Source organism: Capsicum annuum, chromosome 11 (assembly GCF_002878395.1).
Source record: "Capsicum annuum cultivar UCD-10X-F1 chromosome 11, UCD10Xv1.1, whole genome shotgun sequence".
Taxonomy (NCBI): domain Eukaryota; kingdom Viridiplantae; phylum Streptophyta; class Magnoliopsida; order Solanales; family Solanaceae; genus Capsicum; species Capsicum annuum.
This window is the reverse complement of record NC_061121.1, coordinates 224,021,466-224,040,599: the sequence shown is the minus strand read 5'-3', so window position 1 is coordinate 224,040,599 and position 19,134 is coordinate 224,021,466. Positions and strand designations below refer to the sequence as shown.

General features: G+C 32.2%; 1 protein-coding gene across 1 annotated transcript; it reads left to right on the top strand.

Moving 5' to 3' along the window:
- The first annotated feature begins 624 nt into the window (after positions 1–624).
- On the top strand, positions 625–2,493 carry LOC107848600 (probable carboxylesterase 15). The gene is made up of 2 exons (XM_016693381.2): positions 625–1,525; positions 2,037–2,493. The coding sequence occupies exons 1-2, from the start codon at positions 861–863 to the stop codon at positions 2,341–2,343; spliced, it is 972 nt and encodes a 323-aa protein (XP_016548867.1). The 5' UTR covers positions 625–860; the 3' UTR covers positions 2,344–2,493.
- The last annotated feature ends 16,641 nt before the right edge of the window (positions 2,494–19,134 follow it).

Here is a 19,134-nt window from a genome sequence, read left to right as displayed (position 1 = left end):
AAACATACATTTTAATTGATTAAAGGTCAACTACGAAAGTTATATATCACAAGAATTAAAAGCAAAATTCATCAATAACTTGACCACAAGTGTTATTATCCATTAAATGAATTTTCGGTTATTAAAAAAAATATATATGAAAACAAGCAACAATATGAGAGCTCATTACAATGTATCCATTGTTATGCAAAGTTTCACTATGAAATTTGGATAAATCTCAAGATAACCACAAGGTTCCAAGTGAAATACTAGGATAAGCCTTGATTAGATAAAGTATTACATCCCACCAAATACCAATTATTAGGCTTTTATTACTTTGTCAAATAGCATTTCTCTTCGAATAAATTATATTACTCCCTCCATTCCTTTTTAGTTGTTGTCATAATATGATTTTGCATAATTCTTAAGAAAAATTAATACGGACGGTAAATTTAACTCGTATATCTCTTATTAACTTTGTCTATTTACGTGTCTCTTAATTCTAAAATAATTAATATTAAGGGCGGCAAAGTTGGAAAAATAATTGATTCTCCCTTGATTTTTTAAATTGACAAATAGTTAGGAACAAGTACTTTTAGTATATACATGACAATTAAAAAGAAACGGAGGAGGGAGTAATTCTTTTGCCCAAAGTTTTTTTTTTCCTTCCATCATCATTTATTCTGTGACAAACAAATACAAACTTAGCAAGAGTTTGTTGATGTTTTTTGTCCTGCTTATCATCATCAAATAGAACAAGAAAACAAAAGACCACCCTCTATTAACTTTTCCTTTGTTCTTTCCTAATCCTCTTCTATCATAAACACACACACACACTAAGGCATACTACCATACACTAACAAGAACATATATTGAGAGCAATGGAGGATAGCAAATATGAAGTTGAAGAATGTAGAGGTGTTCTTAGGGTATATAGTGATGGAACTATAGCAAGATCAAGTAAGCCAAGTTTTGAAGTGTCTATACATGATGATGGCTCAATTCTTTGGAAAGATGTTGTATTTGAAGCCATGCATAACCTTCAGCTCCGGCTCTACAAGCCGGCTTACCCTACCTCCTCTACGGCTAAGCTCCCCGTGTTTTACTACATTCACGGAGGTGGTTTTTGCATTGGCTCTCGTACATGGCCCAACTGTCAGAACTATTGTTTCAAGCTCGCTTCCGATCTCCAAGCCGTGGTTATCTCCCCTGACTATCGGCTGGCTCCTGAGAACCGGCTCCCAGCCGCTATTGAAGATGGCTACGCAGCTGTGAAATGGCTTCAAGACCAAGCCGTGTCCAATGAGCCGGACACGTGGCTTACGGATGTTGCCGACTTTAGCCGAGTTTTTATTTCGGGTGACTCGGCTGGTGGCAACATTGCGCATCATTTAGCGGTCCGGCTTCAAGCCGGCTCAGCCGAGCTGGATCCGGTTCGAGTTAGGGGTTATGTGTATTTGCTTCCTTTCTTTGGAGGGACTAAAAGGACAAAATTTGAAGCTGAGGGACCAAAAGAAGCTTTCTTAGACATTGAACTCATTGACAGGTTCTCTTAAGTGTCATTTTTTTTTTTCGTATTGTTTGTTATATTTTTTTTCATAATCAAATAACTTTAATTTTCTTTGTTAAAAATCATAATTGAAATTAGATATTAATCTCTAAATTCTTCAAACTTTGTGTATTAGACATAAACAATTTTAACAAGATAGAAAAATGAACAATATTAATATACTTCATCAAAACTTGTGCATAGTTAAACACAAGCAAGTTCTACCAACCCGACAAAACCTTTTGATCAATTTTATTAAGAGAAGAACATGGAGATTATACTCAAGTTACATGTTAGTCATAATTGTTCATGTTAGTCTTAATTGTTCATGTTTATTTATTCAAGGGTAGTCCGGTGCACAAACCCCAAGAAGTGTGATGTAGATAAACCTTAATGCATAGATCAATGACTTCTTCCCAGGCTTAACCATTGGCCTATAAATCACCCTAAAATATGTTACATAAAGGTATGTTTTCTTAATTTGAGTGGCTATTTTCCTCAATTACAGGTTTTGGAGGCTATCAATACCAATTGGATCAACAACTGACCATCCAATTGTGAATCCATTTGGGCCCAGCAGCCCAAATTTGGAAAAAATTGATCTCGACCCAATTCTTGTGCTTGTTGGAGGATGTGACCTACTTAAAGATAGAGCACAAGACTATGCAAATAAATTGAAGAGTTTTGGCAAAAATATTGAATATGTGGAATTTGAAGGACAACAACATGGTTTTTTCACTATTAATCCTAATTCAGAAGCTTCCAAGAAGTTGATGCTTGTCATCAAGAAGTTCATTCAAGACAATTCTTCTTAACGAAAAAAAAAAAAGCTTTTACTAATAAAGTTTTTCTTTTCATTAAAATGTAATTCTTCTTCTTCTTGTTGGTTGGTTGGATGACTTGTTTTTGTTTTATTGTTATGTATGTATTTACTTTATATACACTGTCAATTTGGCGTATTGAAACTTTTGCTATGTGTGAGATTATGAAAAGGATTGGATCATAAGGATCTATTGTATGTCGTCTTATCTTGCATTCTCGTAAGAGATTGTTTTCAAGATGTATTTTAATTTATACGAGTAATTTAAATTAAGGGATCCTTTTTTTAAATTTGTGTGTAAAAGAGACTGTTTTCAAGATGTATTTTGATTTATACGAGTCATTTAACTTAGGGGGTCCTTTTTTTAATTTATGTGTGTGTGTTCATGTTAAAACTAAAATTTTCAAACTTTTGTTATGAAACAGAAATAGAAGAATAATCTATAATATATTAAAAGTGTGAAGATCCTTAAAAAAGTGATTTGAGCTTTTTATCTTCATTAAAAATCTCATCAATAGACAAAATTATCCTTTCACTTATTTCCTTCAATTACTATATTATTATATTTATAATATTTTAAAAAATATTACAATATATAGTAAGAAAAAAATGTATGAAAAATTAATGTTGATAGATTTTTTCTTCTTATGTACTTAAAAAAAGGAGTCCTAAAATATAGAAGAAAAAAAATGGCTTAAACGCCTGCACACGAAAAGCAAAATTAATATTGTAGAAAAAAAGTAAAAAATAACCCACCAAAATCTAATAAAAACATGAAAGTTGGCCAAAAAAAAAAAGAAAAGAAAAAACTTAACATGTGTGATCAATTTGTTTAGCTTTTGAATCAATTTAATATTAGGATTCTTTAATTAATTAATTGATAATAATTGGCTTTCTTTATTAAAATTTAGAATTTTAATAAAGAAACTTCTGGTGATAAAATATATATGTGCTTACAATAAAATATATGTTATTTTTACATTATTATATTAAAGTGTGAAGGATCTTTGAAAAATAATTTCAATTTTTTGTACTTTATTAAAAATTTTCGTAATAAACAAAATCGTCTAATTTTAAATAATCAAAGATTATACGTGTGAGGCACGTGCGATTTAACTAGTATACTAAAATAAATAACATGGATGTGGAGGGAAATTCTAATATAAATTGACAGTTTGGTGCACTAAAATTCTTTTTATGTGTCATAAGAAAGATCGGATCACAAAGATATATTGTATGTCGTCTTATCTCATATTTTCACAAAAGACTGCTTTCAAGGCGTATTTTGATTTATATGAGTAATAGTCCTTTTTTAAAAAAAAATTTTGTGTGTGTTTGTTCATGTTAAAACTAAAATTTTCAACTTTTGTAATGAAACACAAAATAGAAGGACAATATACAAAAATAACAAAGATATGGAGGAAAGTTTGATATATGTGCTTTAAGTTCATGCAAAAATGATCAAGGTTTATATTAAAAGATTAAACTTTAATATATATCTTTGAGTGGCTTGAAGTTTGCTTGCTTTCAAATTATCTGAAGATAGACTTTTGGGAAGCCAAACTTCATATTTTTATGAGTTGATTTAAAGTGGGTAAATTTGTAAAATTTTTAGGATCTATGATATAACTTGAATAGTGTCTTGAAATTGACTATCTGTCCAATTTCTCCTAAATAGCGTAAGCGAAAATGAATTTAGTTAAAATGCACTAAATAACGGTTATAGACAAACTTGTGCAACTCATACAAAATTTTCATTGACAAGCTTAACTTAAACATGCACATGAAAAATTTGTATAGCTAAAGCTCATATATATATGGATGAAATTCAGTCACAAACACTTTGAAATTCAAACATTCAGTTTTTTCTTATCAATAAGCCTATAACTTCAAGCAAAAATTTCAGAAATTTGAGGTAAGTACAGAATGTTTTCTGCTAAATTTCATATACAATTTTTTTACAACTTAAGTAAAAAAAAAAATTGAAAATTATTACTAATGGCTAAATTAGCAAGATTTCATACACGTTGGCTATAACTTAAATGATGACGTTAAAATAGACCATTCCCTTTGAAAATTGGCTCCATTAACCATTCACAAATTTCTAATTGCTCTATTTTTTTTTTCTTTCTAAATTTCATATACGAATTTTCGCAACGTCAATCGCAAAAATTAAAGTTGATTTAAGCGGTTAAATTAGCAAAATTTTATTCAGTATTGCTACAACTTAAATGATTTCGTTTAAAATATATTATTCCTGGTTCCACCAAAAATTTAAAATTTCAAATTCCTATCAACTGCTACTAAATTTTATATATGAATTTTTACAATTTCAATCGCTAACGATAAATTTGGTTTTCAGAACATAGAAGTGGCTAAACTAGCAAAATTTCATACACTGTGGCGGAAGAATCTCAAAAAATAGACCCAAATTAGGGTGACTTTCAAATTTTAGCTCCAAATAAAAAAACTTTGTTAAAATAGCCTTTACTTGTTAACTCATATTTTTTTGGACAAAATTACCCCTCCAATATATTTGCTTTTAATCTCTTTCTTCCAAAACTAAACAAACGACTTTCTTCCAAAACAAAACGATCGATCGCTCTTTCTTCCAAAACAAAACAATCGACTTTCAAACAAATTCACAGTCGTAAGGTTTCTTCAGGTAAGAACTTCATCATTAAAATTCTCTAATTCTTTGGGGGTGGTTGGGTGGATTTTAGCTCTGTGTAAACAAAATTCAGATTTAATTTACAACAAACTTATGCATTGTTGAAGAACACATCTAATTTGCAGTAAATTTTAGCTTAGGTAAATTTTAGCTCGTTATATAATTAAAATATTGATTTGATTTTTGGGGGGTGAACGTAAGTTGAAGTTGGGCTTTGCTGTTGTTGTAGTAACATATTTTTCATTGAGGAATTGTGTCGAACAGGTTGTGGGGAGTTTGTTATTGCGTTATAATTGTGTTTGAGTAATTGCAGGGGGTTGGTCTTGGAGGGAAAGGCCATCAATATAGGAGTTAACGTTGATCGCAACATTTTTTGGGAAGGCTAAACGTATAAGGTCAAGGTGGTACAAGAAATTAGTTTCAAGTATTTCAAACTAGTGGTATAATTAGCATTAGAAAATGATGAGGAATTGTGTCGAACAAGTTGTGGGGAGTTTGTTATTGCGGTTATAATTGTAGGCCAGTGACAACTTATTTGCCTGTTTTGTGCATATTTTTAAGTGTGTCCCAGATACTGTGCCGCCAAAGGTGTTAGTATGTTACTTTATTCCTATTGTTCTTTTTTATTTTGGTCGGAAATCATCTCTATAAGATTCTAGCTTGGTTATTTGTGCTTTTTGGTCATTTTCTTCGACCATTGTGCTTATAAGCCTCCAACTTCATGTTCTTTACATTGTCAATGTGCTAACTAGTTGGATTGGTTCCAGTTATTACTTAATTTACATATAATAAGCACTTAATACTAGGCTGTCGATTTGCCTCTTTGTGATTATTGCTTAGCTTTTAGGAGAGAGCTGGCTTTGTGTACAGCTTCTCCAGTTTACGCTCAATGGCTCAACTTTGTCTTCAGCGCTTGCTGAAGTTGCTGGATCCTGGTGAAGGGTTGAACGTGCACACACCTTAACTAATATTCCAATTCTGTGGGCTACCTGCCAACAATAAGTACTGGGTAACTCTATCCATCAAGGCTAGAATAGATAGAAAGAAATCACCTAGTATTTTTCTCTTCGCTGGATTTTGGACATGAGACCTCGTAGTTCTCAAACACTTCATTGACCTCTTGACCACAGTCCCACACCCTTACTCTTGGGCACAACAAGGAAATGCTTGCTCTTGTAATTATTATTCTTTTGATATTTGTGTTTGAATAACCAAAAAATGTCTCATGTTGATAATTCACGTAATGCAATGACTCTCGAAGGAGTGTGTTTAGTTTGGTTTACAGACTTGAATTTGGAGAACATCTAGCTTTACAAGGCTAAAAACAAAACATTTAGTTGTTCAGCCTGTTATCGTTAAAATCTTTTCACAAGAAAATTTTATGGTTTTATTGAGTGTATTAAACATGTTTTTCTGTTTTGGTTTAATTTATGTTTAGCGGTTGATTAGTTGAACTATGTTGAATTGCTTCTATGAATGACGCCATGTTAAGGCTTCATTTACATTGCATAAGCGTGTAGAATTATAAAAGTGAATAAAAAAGTTAGGACCTCCTTTTATTAGAAGAAGTTGATTTTTTTTATTTGTGTGTGAAGAAAAGCGATTAGAGAAAGGAACACCATGAATTGTTGCTTGTACTTATCTACAACTTTGCAGGACCTGTAATGAGAAATAAAAAGTGGAATCACTGGAAGCTTATTGAGTTAAGGTCTTCATTTTCAAAAAGAGTGAGAAGATCATGTAATTGGGCAAACTATTTATATTTAATGTACATATTTGTGATTTCTGGTCCTTTTCTCCGTCATTATGCTTATAAGCCTCTAGTTTCATGTTCTTTACATTGTCAATGTGATAACTAGTTGGATTGGTTTCAGTTATTACTTAGTTTACATACATATAATAAGCACTTAATAGTAGGCTATTGATTTGCCACTTTGTAATTATTTCTTAGCTTTTACGAGGCTTTGTGATAAGAATCGGGTTACGTTAATCAACAAAAAAATAATGCGAAAGCGAAAATACTAAGATTAAAGACAAGAAATTGAAGATAGATAAAATTTGAGAATAAATCTTCAATTTCGAGATGAAGTTCTAAGAACCCTAATTGATCTTAGTATTCAAAATTAGTGGATTAAATCTAATTATGATACCAATAGAGTCAATTCAAGAACTTAGATCCAAAGGTGATCTAGACCCCTATTTTGAAGAAATTAGTATAAGACTAATCACCTTCTTTAATTAACTTTAATAGAAACCAAAGATATCAAGTTAAGAATTAATCTTACCTCCTAAAGAATCGTTCTTATAAGGTTGCAAGATAAATCTCAAGTAGCCACACACAAAATTCATCTCTATATATAGGAAAAAAAAACCATCCCAAATAGTATGGGATTGAAATCTACCTTTATCAAATCTAACTAGGACTAGGAAAAAGCTATCCCAAATAGTATGGGATTAGGATCTACTATTGTGAAAATAATAAATAAAATCCTACTAGGACTAGGAAAGCATGTAAAAATAATACCAAAAATTCTCTCCTAAGAAAATAAGAAAAAGTTTTCAAATTTACTCACAACCCATATGGGCTCAATCTTCTTCCTTTTGGGCTTGTACTTGAATCATGAAATATGTGTAGCACTTTGTCCATTCTTCTCCATAATTCTTGGACTCGTTCTTGGGCTCTTCTTCCATCATAAGCATCTTTTTGATTTCAATGACGCCCGTCAATCTTAATGCAAGTAGGCCAGCCTGGATGCTATCATTTCCCATCTTCCTAAAAATAATTCGTCCTCGAATTTGAATCTCGCATAATCAAGACGACATACAATAGTAAACAACATCCATTACTTGAAAACAACAATGGTAGGAACAAAACAAGATAGTGACCATGTGTCCACTTAACCCAATTAATCCTTGCATGTATAAAATCACCTTTATAAAGTATGTGGACATCATCATCCCAATAGAAAATTCTCTTATTTGTATGAGCACAGTAAAATTCATGTATGGATAATGTCCGAGATGATATGTGCTTCTCCAATTTAACTCTATCAATAAAGTACTCTAATGGGCTTGCCAAACATGTCATAACATCTATAGAATATGCATCAAATTGAACATTTTTATGATTTAGCCAAGCATCCTCAATTACACTTCTCAGATATTTTCCCACGTACCTATTCACATCAACGTAAGAATTAGGAGTGTAGTTCATCACCTCAAAAAAGACCTTAGGTGTTCTAGCAATCCCAAGAATGTGAATAAACCAATCATACATACCGTATTTGGTGTTATATGGCAAAATAACAACACCTCGTTTCTTTTGCATGAGTGTTAGATTCGCAACTGTATTTTTAATCTTTTTATCACGAGTCTTATCTTGGAATGATCCAAAACAATTCTCTTTACCTTTATACTTCTCATCAACATGCACTTGCTCAATGGGATATTTAGTTTGGACCACCTTAGGAATAAGTTTATTCAATGATAATTTTTAATGCAAATATTCCCATGAGTATCTGCAAAAGAGTCAAAATAACTAGAAGAAAAGTAGGAATATTAGAGTTAGAATAAGAAATAACCTTATTCAAACTCTCTTGTTTTTCTCTCTCTCTACCTCACAACCTTTCCTCTCCTTTTTACTCTCGTGATCATCTCTCTTTTCTTTTCTCTTGACCTCAATTGATAGCTTATTCTCTCCACACAAGACAATCTTTTCCTTTTTCTCTCTTCGAATGTCAACATGCACTCCTTTTCTCCTTACGTTATTTTCTCTCTCAAAATCTTTCATTGTTTCTTTCACATGTTTCTGATCTTCATAAACTTAGGATGGAGTTAAAGGTACAAGTTTACATTTTTTTTGTTTAGCTCAAAAGAAACTCTATTATTCCCCCTATCATAAATTGCATTCCTATCAAACTGCCAGGGATGCCCAAGTTTGATATGACAATCTTGCATTGGAATTACATCACAAAGAACATTATCAGAGTACCTTCCAATGGAGAAAGAAATCATGCATTGCTTAGTCACCTTAAGTTCATCAAAATCTTTGTGTTTGATGCATGTAAGTTTTAACTTCTTCACCACGTATGAACTTATCACATTAGCATCACTTTCAAAATCAATAATCATAGAGCAAATATTATCCTTTATCCCACATCTTGTATGAAAAACACTTCTCCTTAAATCAGTTATATTCACCTGGTTAGGTGGGTTTTGGGTGACCTCTAATGCATCGAGTCGAGCAAAAATCCTTCTAAGGGCCTCGGCTATGTCGTTGTTTTGAGTCCCAGCATCAGTATCTTTTTGAGATATCTCCAAAAGTTAAAGAAAACAAAAACTCTCAATTTGCTCCCTTTTTTATCTCACCCTTTCTTACCCTTTTTCCACTCAAATTACTACCTTTGGCTGGATCTTTTAGGATTTATATATACAACCCACCCTATTAGCAATAACTTTTTAGAAGTAAGATGTAGAAAGAAAAAAATTTATCAATACCCAGATAAATTGGATTTGATAAGACAAGAAAAAAAGACCAATTTGTGTAAATAGAAATTTTTTTAAATTTTCCCTCTTCTTGATTTTCCTTGTTGATGTTGGAAATCAAGAAACACAAAAAAAATCTGATTTTTTTTATAATACCTTAATTCTCAAACAAATAAATTTTCTCTCTTTTTTATTTCATTTTTTTCTCTTTTTCTAATTTGCTATGTAGCTTAACATTGAAAAAAATATTTTTTTTGAGTATTTTTTTTATTGAAACTCCCAAGATTATCAAGAACAGAACCTTGATAGAACCTCTCTGATACCACTTGATAAGAATCGGGTTACGTTAATAAACAAGAAAATAATGTGGAAGCAAAAATATTAAGATTAAAGACAAGAAATTAAAGATAGATGATATTTGAGAATAAATCCCCAATTTCGAGATGAAGTGCTAAGAACCCTAATTGATCTTAGTATTCAAAATTAGTGGATTAAGACTAATTATGATACCAATAGAGTCAATTCAAGAACTTAGATCCAAAGGTGATCTAGACCCTTATTTTGAAGAAATTAAAGACAATAATTAGTATAAGACTAATCACCTTCTTTAATTAACTTTAATAGAAACCAAAAATATCAAGTTAAGAATTAATCTTACCTCCTAAAGAATCGTTCTTATAAGGTTGCAAGATAAATCCCAAGTAACCACACGCAAAGGTGTAAATAAGAGAAACTCTCAATTAATAATAATATTGTCTCCTGAAAATAACAAAATTCATCCCTATATATAGGAAAAAAACATATCCCAAATAGCATGAGATTGAAATCTACCTTTAACAAATTTAACTAGGGCTAGGAAAAAGCTATCCCAAATAGCATGAGATTAGGATTTACTATTATGAAAATAATAAATAAAATCCTACTAGGACTAGGAAAGCATGTCAAAATAATACCAAAAATTTTCTTCTCAGAAAATAAGAAAAAGTTTCTAAATTTACTCACAATCCATATAGGTTCAATTTTCTTCCTTTTGGGCTTGGACTTGAATCATGAAATATGTGTAGCACTTTGGTCATTCTTCTCCATAATTCTTGGACTCGTTCTTGGGCTCTTCTTCCATCATAAGCATCTTCTTGATTTCATTGAAACCCGTCAATCTTAATGCAAGTGGGCCAGGCTGGATGCTATTACTTTGTGCACATCTTCTCCAGCTTACCCTCAACGGCTCAACTTGTTTTCCAGCTCTTGCTGAAGTAGGCAGGAGAGTTGGACACTTAATAATAACTCATAGACTTATTTATAGTCTTGTCTCTAGGGCAAGAGTTATAGATCATTTGCCAAATCAGTAGTGTCAACTCTTGCCCATGGAGCACAACTTGTTTCTTTGTGATCTAAAAGTCTTGCCTCTTGGGAAAGAGTTATAGATCATTTACTAAATCAATAAAGACTATGCTAAAGTCAAATTTTACCCATGGGGCATAACTTTTATTTGGGTGGACTTTGTGTCACTCTCTTTTTCTTTAATATTGAATATATCTTTATTATTTTACTGTTCAAATCATAATTCAATGTTGAGTTTCTAACTTACTTTAGTAATATTTCTTTTTTTTTTTTGCAATTTTCATCCCAAGAGTGACATCTTGTATTAAGACTCATCTTGATACTTCTTTAGATGGGATTATGAGCCATATTACGATAATTTTCACATTAGATTTATTACTCAATAGAAACAACATCGTTGTATCAATAATTATGTTGATTGTGTTGTTGACGTTATTAATTTTTTTTATATAGTCTCTAGAATTCAAGTGTGATTCTATTGTGGAGCTTATTCAGGGATTACATAAATCATGTGACGGGCGAGGAGTGGACATAGCGAATTTCAAGGGGGTGAATGAAATGCAGGAATAAAATGTGCCTATTCTTGAAGATGAAGTCAAGTTTGAAATCAGTTCTCAGATTTGTGCCAAGATTCAAAGCGGAGAAATTAATCTTTCAACACCTCCTAATGACTTGCTTTCTAGGAAAAGAAAGTGGTGCGAAGTATCAGATGAAGATTATAGCCCTAGTTTTACTCTAATAACTCTAACGCCGCCCGATGTTTCTGATCATATTTCTATAAAAGATGAATTTTGTACGACTGAAGACGTGAAAAATTCTTAAGAGGATTTAAGTTTGTCTTTTGTTTCTTTATGATGTTTAAAGATAGTCACTCAAGTTGTAATTGGCAGTGTTTACTTTCAACTAATTTGCCATGATTTCTGCTTATCCTTTTTTAAATTATTGCATTATTTTTTCTTGTTTTATTTTTCTTATTAGCTTACTACTTGCTCTTTCGACTTTTTAATATCAATTTTTTTATCTTGATCTTTTTTACTTGTGAGTTTATTTTTGTCAAGTTATATAAAGGTCATGATATATTCTCTTTTTGAGTTATCAACTTATGTTTGAGTATCTCATTAGTTAGACATAGTGAAATGATGTAAATTGTTTCACATACATTAATTTTTTGAAAAATTTTGAACTACATTTTCCCCCAAAGGCAATAGTTATATAATACTCAATAAGTTAGATTTTGTGAAATAGCATAAATCATTGTCCATTAAGTATTTGTTAGTTTTTATAAGACTTGTGTTATGTTTTATATGTAAGTCAACAATTACTGCACATTATGCGTCTAAGTCAAGAATTGTCTAATAATCAATTACCTAACTTTGTGAAATACACTAATTTTTTAAAAGTCATTCGACTATGTCTGATGTAAACTCTTATCCATTAGTAATTACTTGTTCTTTTGAAGTCCTCGAGCTAACGTCTTCCCTTTAGGGCAAGAGTTATATATCATCTGTAAAATCAGTACAAATTATACTAGTGTCAAATATTGCCCATGGGGCACAACTTGTTCTTTTGTGATCTAAAAGTCTTGCCTCTTGGGCAAAAGTTATAGATCATTTACTAAATCATTAAAGACTAAAGTAGTGTCAACTCTTGCTCATGAACTTGTTTCTAATCTTGCCTCTAGGGCAAGAGTTATAAATCATTTGTCAAATCATTACAAACTATAGGCAAAGTCATCTCTTGTCCATGGGACACAACTTGTTCTTTTGTGATTTAAAAGTCTTGCCTCTAGGACAAGAGTTATAGATCATTTGTCAAATCGTTACAGACTAAGGAAAAGTCAACTCTTGTCCATGGGTCACAACTTGTTCTTTTATGATTTAAAAGTCTTGCCTCTAGGGCGAGAGTTATAGATCATTCATCAAATCATTACGGACTTAAGGCAAAGTCAACTCTTGCCCATGGGGCACAACTTGTTATTTTGTGATTTAAAAGTCTTGCCTCTAGGGCGAGAGTTATAGATCATTCGTCAAATTATTACAGACTTAAGGCAAAGTCAACTCTTGCCCTTGGGGCACAACTTGTTCTTTTGTGATTTAAAAGTCTTGCCTCTAGGGCAAGAGTTATAGATCATCTGCCAAATTATTACAGACTTAAGGCAAAGTCAACTCTTGACCATGGGGTACAACTTATTTTTTTGTTATTTAAAAGTCTTGCCTCTAGGGTAAAAGTTATAGATCATCTGCCAAATTATCACAGACTAAGACAAAGTCAACTTTTGCCCATTGGGCACAACTTTTATTCGGGTGAACTTTGAGTTAGGACATTATAAAATTAGACATCGTAAGTTAGACTTTGTAAAATTATGTCGATACAAACTAATAATGTCTACTCTTACCTGCGTGGCATAACTTATTTTGTTGGTTCTAAGTTTGCCTCTTGCAGAACATTAGCTAATTTAATACAAATTAATAATGTTAATGTTTGCCCATAAGGCACTTAATAAAATATATTATTTTATTAATAATCAATTATTTTTTAAATAACATAAATTTTTGCACCAAGTTTATGTTAAAAATATATTTTTGTACCAAAGAAAAGTTAAAAATACATTTACGGATAAATTTCATCTCAAAGCTACAACAAATTTTATTTCAAAGTTTGGAAGCGTCGGATTAATATAGTATATTTATTACCAAAAAATAAAGTTAAAATATATTTACCCTTTGCAATAAGCTCATGTTACGAGAAATTTCATAAAGCTACAAAAAAATTCATCTCAAAGCTTGAGCTTCGAATTTCTCTCTTCCCTTTGGTGAAATTGCATTCTAACTTTAGGGTTTTTAATTTTTTCATTTATCTCTCTACACTTTAGGTAATTCTCTCTCATTTTTCTTAATCTTATTGCATGGATTTGAAGTATTTGTTACCTAGAAATTTTTTTAAGCTGAAAATCACTTTTCTCTTCTGTGAATCACATTCTATAATGTATAGATTAATTTATAAACTCTATTTTTTTTTATCTACATCACCTTGATGAAAATGCGTTTTGGGTGGTTTCTCTACTCACTGATCTCATTATTGTCCAGTTAGTAGGTCGTTTAAATTTGGATTTTGGGTGTTTTGTGTAGCCATTGGGTCAATTTTTTTGTCCAATAAATTTTATTTTACAGCTTGATTCTTGTTTTATTGTTAATTTTTAATTTGATAGTTGTTTTTATCTTTATAACTCTACAGATTTGGTAAATCATGTCTAGCAAGACAAATCGTGTCGAGTACTTAATTGATCCTAATGATTGGTTCAAGTCAGACCCCCGTTGGAGAGGGGATTCAAATTATCATACAACGATAACAAACTTTTAGGATGACACTCAGTTGTCATTGTTAGAGAAAGGGGTTTTAGAAATTTGTTGAAATTAGGTAATCTAAATCCATCAGGTATGCTTTTACATTGCATGCTTATATCGAAAGTAAGATGTAACAAGAAGAATTTGATGACATTTTATGTCCAGGAAAGTTACATTGAGTTTACACTTGATGTATTTGGTCTTGTTACTGGGTCATCAACTAAAAGTTCAAGTAATGTATTATCATCAATTAGTAAAAAATGAGGTGGTAGTCATCTATTGAACACTTACTTTGATGGTGCTGATAAATTAAAAATGGAGGACTTGAAAAATTTTATGAAAACAAGGAAAGGTGAAGTCCAAAATAATTTAGACACTGTCAAGCTAGCTGAGATATATATTATAGGACGCGTGTTATTGGGGGAGGGGGTCCACCAGGGTCATCTATGCTAATCATATTATGATATTAGAGGATGCAAATTTGTATAAAGAGTATGGATGGGGTGAATTGTCTTTCGATGAAACTATAAGTTCATTGAAAATCTCACTGAAACCAATAAAAACCATTATCGGATCATCATACCAACTTGTTGATTTTCCATATGCATTTATGGTATGGACATGGGATATTTTCCCTAAATACAGAGAAAAAAAATATGCAGATAGTCTCTGAAGAAAAATATCCTCTAATGTTGCGTTATGTGGCATGTACTACTCCACAGTACACAATAATAGTCAAGTTTTTTAAGTTAAAGAAGTCAAAATCTTCGGTAAGTATGTACGCCTATTTTTTATTTGTTTAATTAGTGTGTGTGTATTGTAATTTCTGCTAATTTTTTTTGGTTAATAGAAAGGTGCGGTTGAAGCATTCTTATTGGAGCATGAGCTTCCAAGTAATAATGACAGTGAAGACAAGCGATTTAGTGTGTTAAATCAAAAACTTGATGTATGCATCGGCTCTTTTCGTCTAATCCCTCTTATAAACTTGTCTGTTAAATAGATTATTTTTAATTTTTCATGTATTGTATATGAAGAAACTTCAAAGCACATGTTCGAAGAAGTTTAAAAAGATTCTTGATGAAGTCCGAGTTATCTGAAATCAAAACATTACTGTTGGAAATGCTTAATGTGGATGGGGATATTTTATCCGATAAACAATCGGATAATCTCCAAGGTGAACTAAGTCATGATCCAATGGTTGATGATCAATATGATGATCCTCACAGACCTACAAAAAATGAGAGATCTGTAAGTAAATAGTTTCCTGCCTTGTCTTTCTATGTTCTTGTGGGAGTTGGGTAACAAGCTGTAATTGTGGTGAAGAGGGTCATACTGCATCTAACTGTACTTCAGCTAGATGTAATAAACCATGTTTTGTTTGTGGGGTTTTTGAATATAATGCTAAATAGTGTGCAAAGGTTAGTGAAGAAAATTGCTTACTCTTCAATTGGTATATGTGACCTTATATTACTTGTGCTATCTTGCTTATTAGTCTTATCAGCAGTATAGCATTTGTACCTATTCTAAACTAAGTCTTGCCCATAAGGTAAGAGTTGCATATATGTTAATAATCTAATCAGTGTAATGAAAGAATAAACTTTTGCCTCTTGGAAAAAAGTTTTCAATTTCAACAGTATACATTTGTACCTATTCTAAACTAAATCTTGTCCATGAGGCAAGAGTTGCATATATGTTAATAATCTAATTAGTGCAATGAAAGAATAAACTTTTGCCTCTTGGAAAAAAGTTTTCAATTTCAACAGTATACATTTGTACCTATTCTAAACTAAGTCTTGTCCATGAGGCAAGAGTTGCATATATGTTAATAATCTAATCAGTGCAATGAAAGAATAAACTTTTGCCTCTTAGGCAAAAGTTTTCAACTTTAATAGTATAATATTTGTACCTGTTCTCATCGTCCCTCTTTATGTTTATGTACGTGCCTGGGTTGTTTTCTTTCATCATGTGAAGATACGATGGCAACCTATTGTAGTTCTCTTCCGCGGTTTCTCTTATCACCATATAGGCATGTTGCATCGCTCGTCATTCTTTGTTGTAGGATATGATTATTTCGTATTTCCTTCTCATTTCATCTACCACAAAGTTTGGTGTGATTACATTACTAAAGTCACGTACAAGCTCTAGTATGTAGTCACATATGACCTTTGATGTCTCATTTCTATGGTCGGATGTTATGAAATCAATCAAGCAACTGCGAGCCTTTTCATATGTAGTAATCTGAAAGAGCAAAGAATGGGCAATCTTCGAGGCATGAAACCGCCACACGCAGTTATCGTCCAAACATCACAGTGAATATCTTGTTGTGCTTGATTTGATAACCTTAAATTGGATGTTGTGTGTAATTGCAATGTTTGACATGCACGTCATCATATTTTGTTTGTTAAAGAAGATCGACTTGACATTTACCTTATTCAAAGAGGCATTGTGTCTCAAGAGAGTAGTCTCGATATCAATTATCCTCTTATTTTTTTGTTGTACCCTCTCAATCTTGAATGGCTTTCGAATTTCTTCAGCTATTTCAGCCTCCAATATTGGTTCAATAACCATTAGCTCATTATTAATATCAATACTTTCAAATGATGTCTCATATTGTATTGCTCAATACTCATTTCTTTTTTATCCATTCCAAGCACAACCCTTGTAAAAAATGAAACAACAAAAGATTAGTAACAATTTAATTTAGAATATATATCTTCAACAAATAAAATCATTAAAGAGTAAGGCATAGTCAACTATTGTCCATGGGGCATAACTGTCTAAGTTTTGCCTCTGGGGCAAGAGTTATAGTTCATTTGTCAAATCATTACAAACTAAGACAGTGTTAACTCTTGCCCATGGGGCATAACTATCTAAGTCTTGCCTCTAGGGGAAAAGTTATAGGTCATTTTCTATCATGACCCGAAATAGGTCCTGGCCGTGATGGACATCCCGAACCATGAAGGCACTGACGTCCTACTCTATCTGGTAGTCATGCACAACATCCATATAATAAAAAATAGATGCGGAAATATAATCTAATACAAAAATATGGTCATACTTTGGATTCAATTTAACGATAAGGAATGAAATCTGAAATCAACTAAACAACATCTGAAACAGTCTGCGAAATCTCTACTAGTTGATCAAATGACAATTGTCTGAAAACTGGGACAAGGTCCTCAGTAGACCAAAATAAAAGGAATAACATAATCTAAAAATAGACAGGCCTTCAGGAACAAGGAAGGCTCACCACTGCATGGATCACTTCTCTCAGAACACTCTACTGCTTAGCTGGACCCCTAGATTGAGCCTCAGAACCTGAGAGGTAGGGGTCAATACAGATGTACTGGTACGCAGAGCAAATCTAAAATAATAATTTATATTCAACATATATGAGAGCAATTCAAAACTGTTCATAAACATATCATATAGTAAGAAATCTCATGGGCATTTTGGAAAGACTCTGAGAAACCATCTGAATTCTGTGATACTCTTTGTTTTACTTCTGCGCTAGGTGGTATACCCTACAACTCTGAAATTTCACAGGCTATATGGAATCCGCCATTAACTCGGCGCGGAAGCCTCCAACCCAAGTGTGCCGCAAGGGTTGGAGTATCTGACTCTGCTACGTCACACGGCCTTCACCAGCGTAAAAAAAAATATACCCTAATCGGCAAATCACGGTTTTAGGCTAAGAGTTACTTGAACTCAAGCCTTCTTCGGGTAACCACCTAACCCTCTTTAAGCCCATTTTTAACTCTTTAAAATATGCATTCTCTCAAAACATATTCTGAAAACATACTCTGTTATGGCATTCATACTTATCGTATCGCCATACCATTGATTTGCAAGTCATATCTTTGGGCCATTATTAGCATAATACAATCTCTGTTTTCAAATCATGAGATTCAGGACCACCATATCAATAATTCTTTCAAGAAACTCATTCTTTAAAATTCATGTAAAATCATGCAAGCAATTCTTTTTATCAACAATTCAACAAACAATGGTGGTTATGTCAAAAGTCTCTATCTCATGCAATTCTTCTCTTTAACACAAAACATAGTTACATCAAGAAACGCCTCTTAACAATTCTAAATCAATGTTCAAATACTATGACATTGAGAAAACATCTTTCAATTCACAAAACATGCATTTCAATTCTTATCCAACAAAATCAAAATCTTTAATTTATCACAAGAGAGGGAGTCCATAATTTATGCTCTCAAACAATCTTCAATCTCAATTCCATACATATAGGTATAAATGTAAATCAATCTAGTAGGAAATACCACAAGGCCAAAGCAATAATAACATTGAAACATTCGGAATACATAATAAAAAATATAGTTTTCAAAACCCCTTTAAAATACATGCATCAAAACCTTTAAATCATGCTTTAATATTTTCAAGCCCATGTAGTGTTTTGGATAAACCCCACGTACCTCTACTTAGGAAATTAAAGGATGATTCTTGACGCCCACAGCTTGGGGATTCCAAATTTGCAATCAATTTCTAAAACCCATGGTTGAATCTTGAGTTGTTGATTTTTTGGGTTGAAACCCTAAGGAGAGTTCTTGGTGATTTTGAGAAAAAATAATGTTATTTTGGTGTTTGGGGGATTTAATCTCGTGTTATGGCTGAATAGGGGGTGAAAAATACCATTTTTGCCCTTAAAAATATGAAAATAGAACCTGGAAATTAGGTATGTGCGACAGAGCATGCGTCGCACGCTAATCGCATGATGCTACTGTCTCAGTCACGAAAATGGCCATAACTTTTTACTCGGGTATTGGATTTTAGCGAAATTGGTATCGTTGGAAAACTAATTCGAAAAGATTTCATTTGATTTATCGTAGGCCCTCTAATTTGTTATATACAAAGATTTATAGTCGATTAAAGTTGACCCAAGTTTTAACGCTCACTCAAACTCGAACGATAGGAA

Excerpts from the sequence above, each read along its gene's own strand:
- LOC107848600 (XM_016693381.2), top strand. The coding sequence starts at position 861 with ATGGAGGATAGCAAATATGAAGTTGAAGAATGTAGAGGTGTTCTTAGG. Across the intron at positions 1,526-2,036 it reads GACATTGAACTCATTGACAG|GTTTTGGAGGCTATCAATAC; the intron begins GTTCTCTTAAGT and ends CCTCAATTACAG.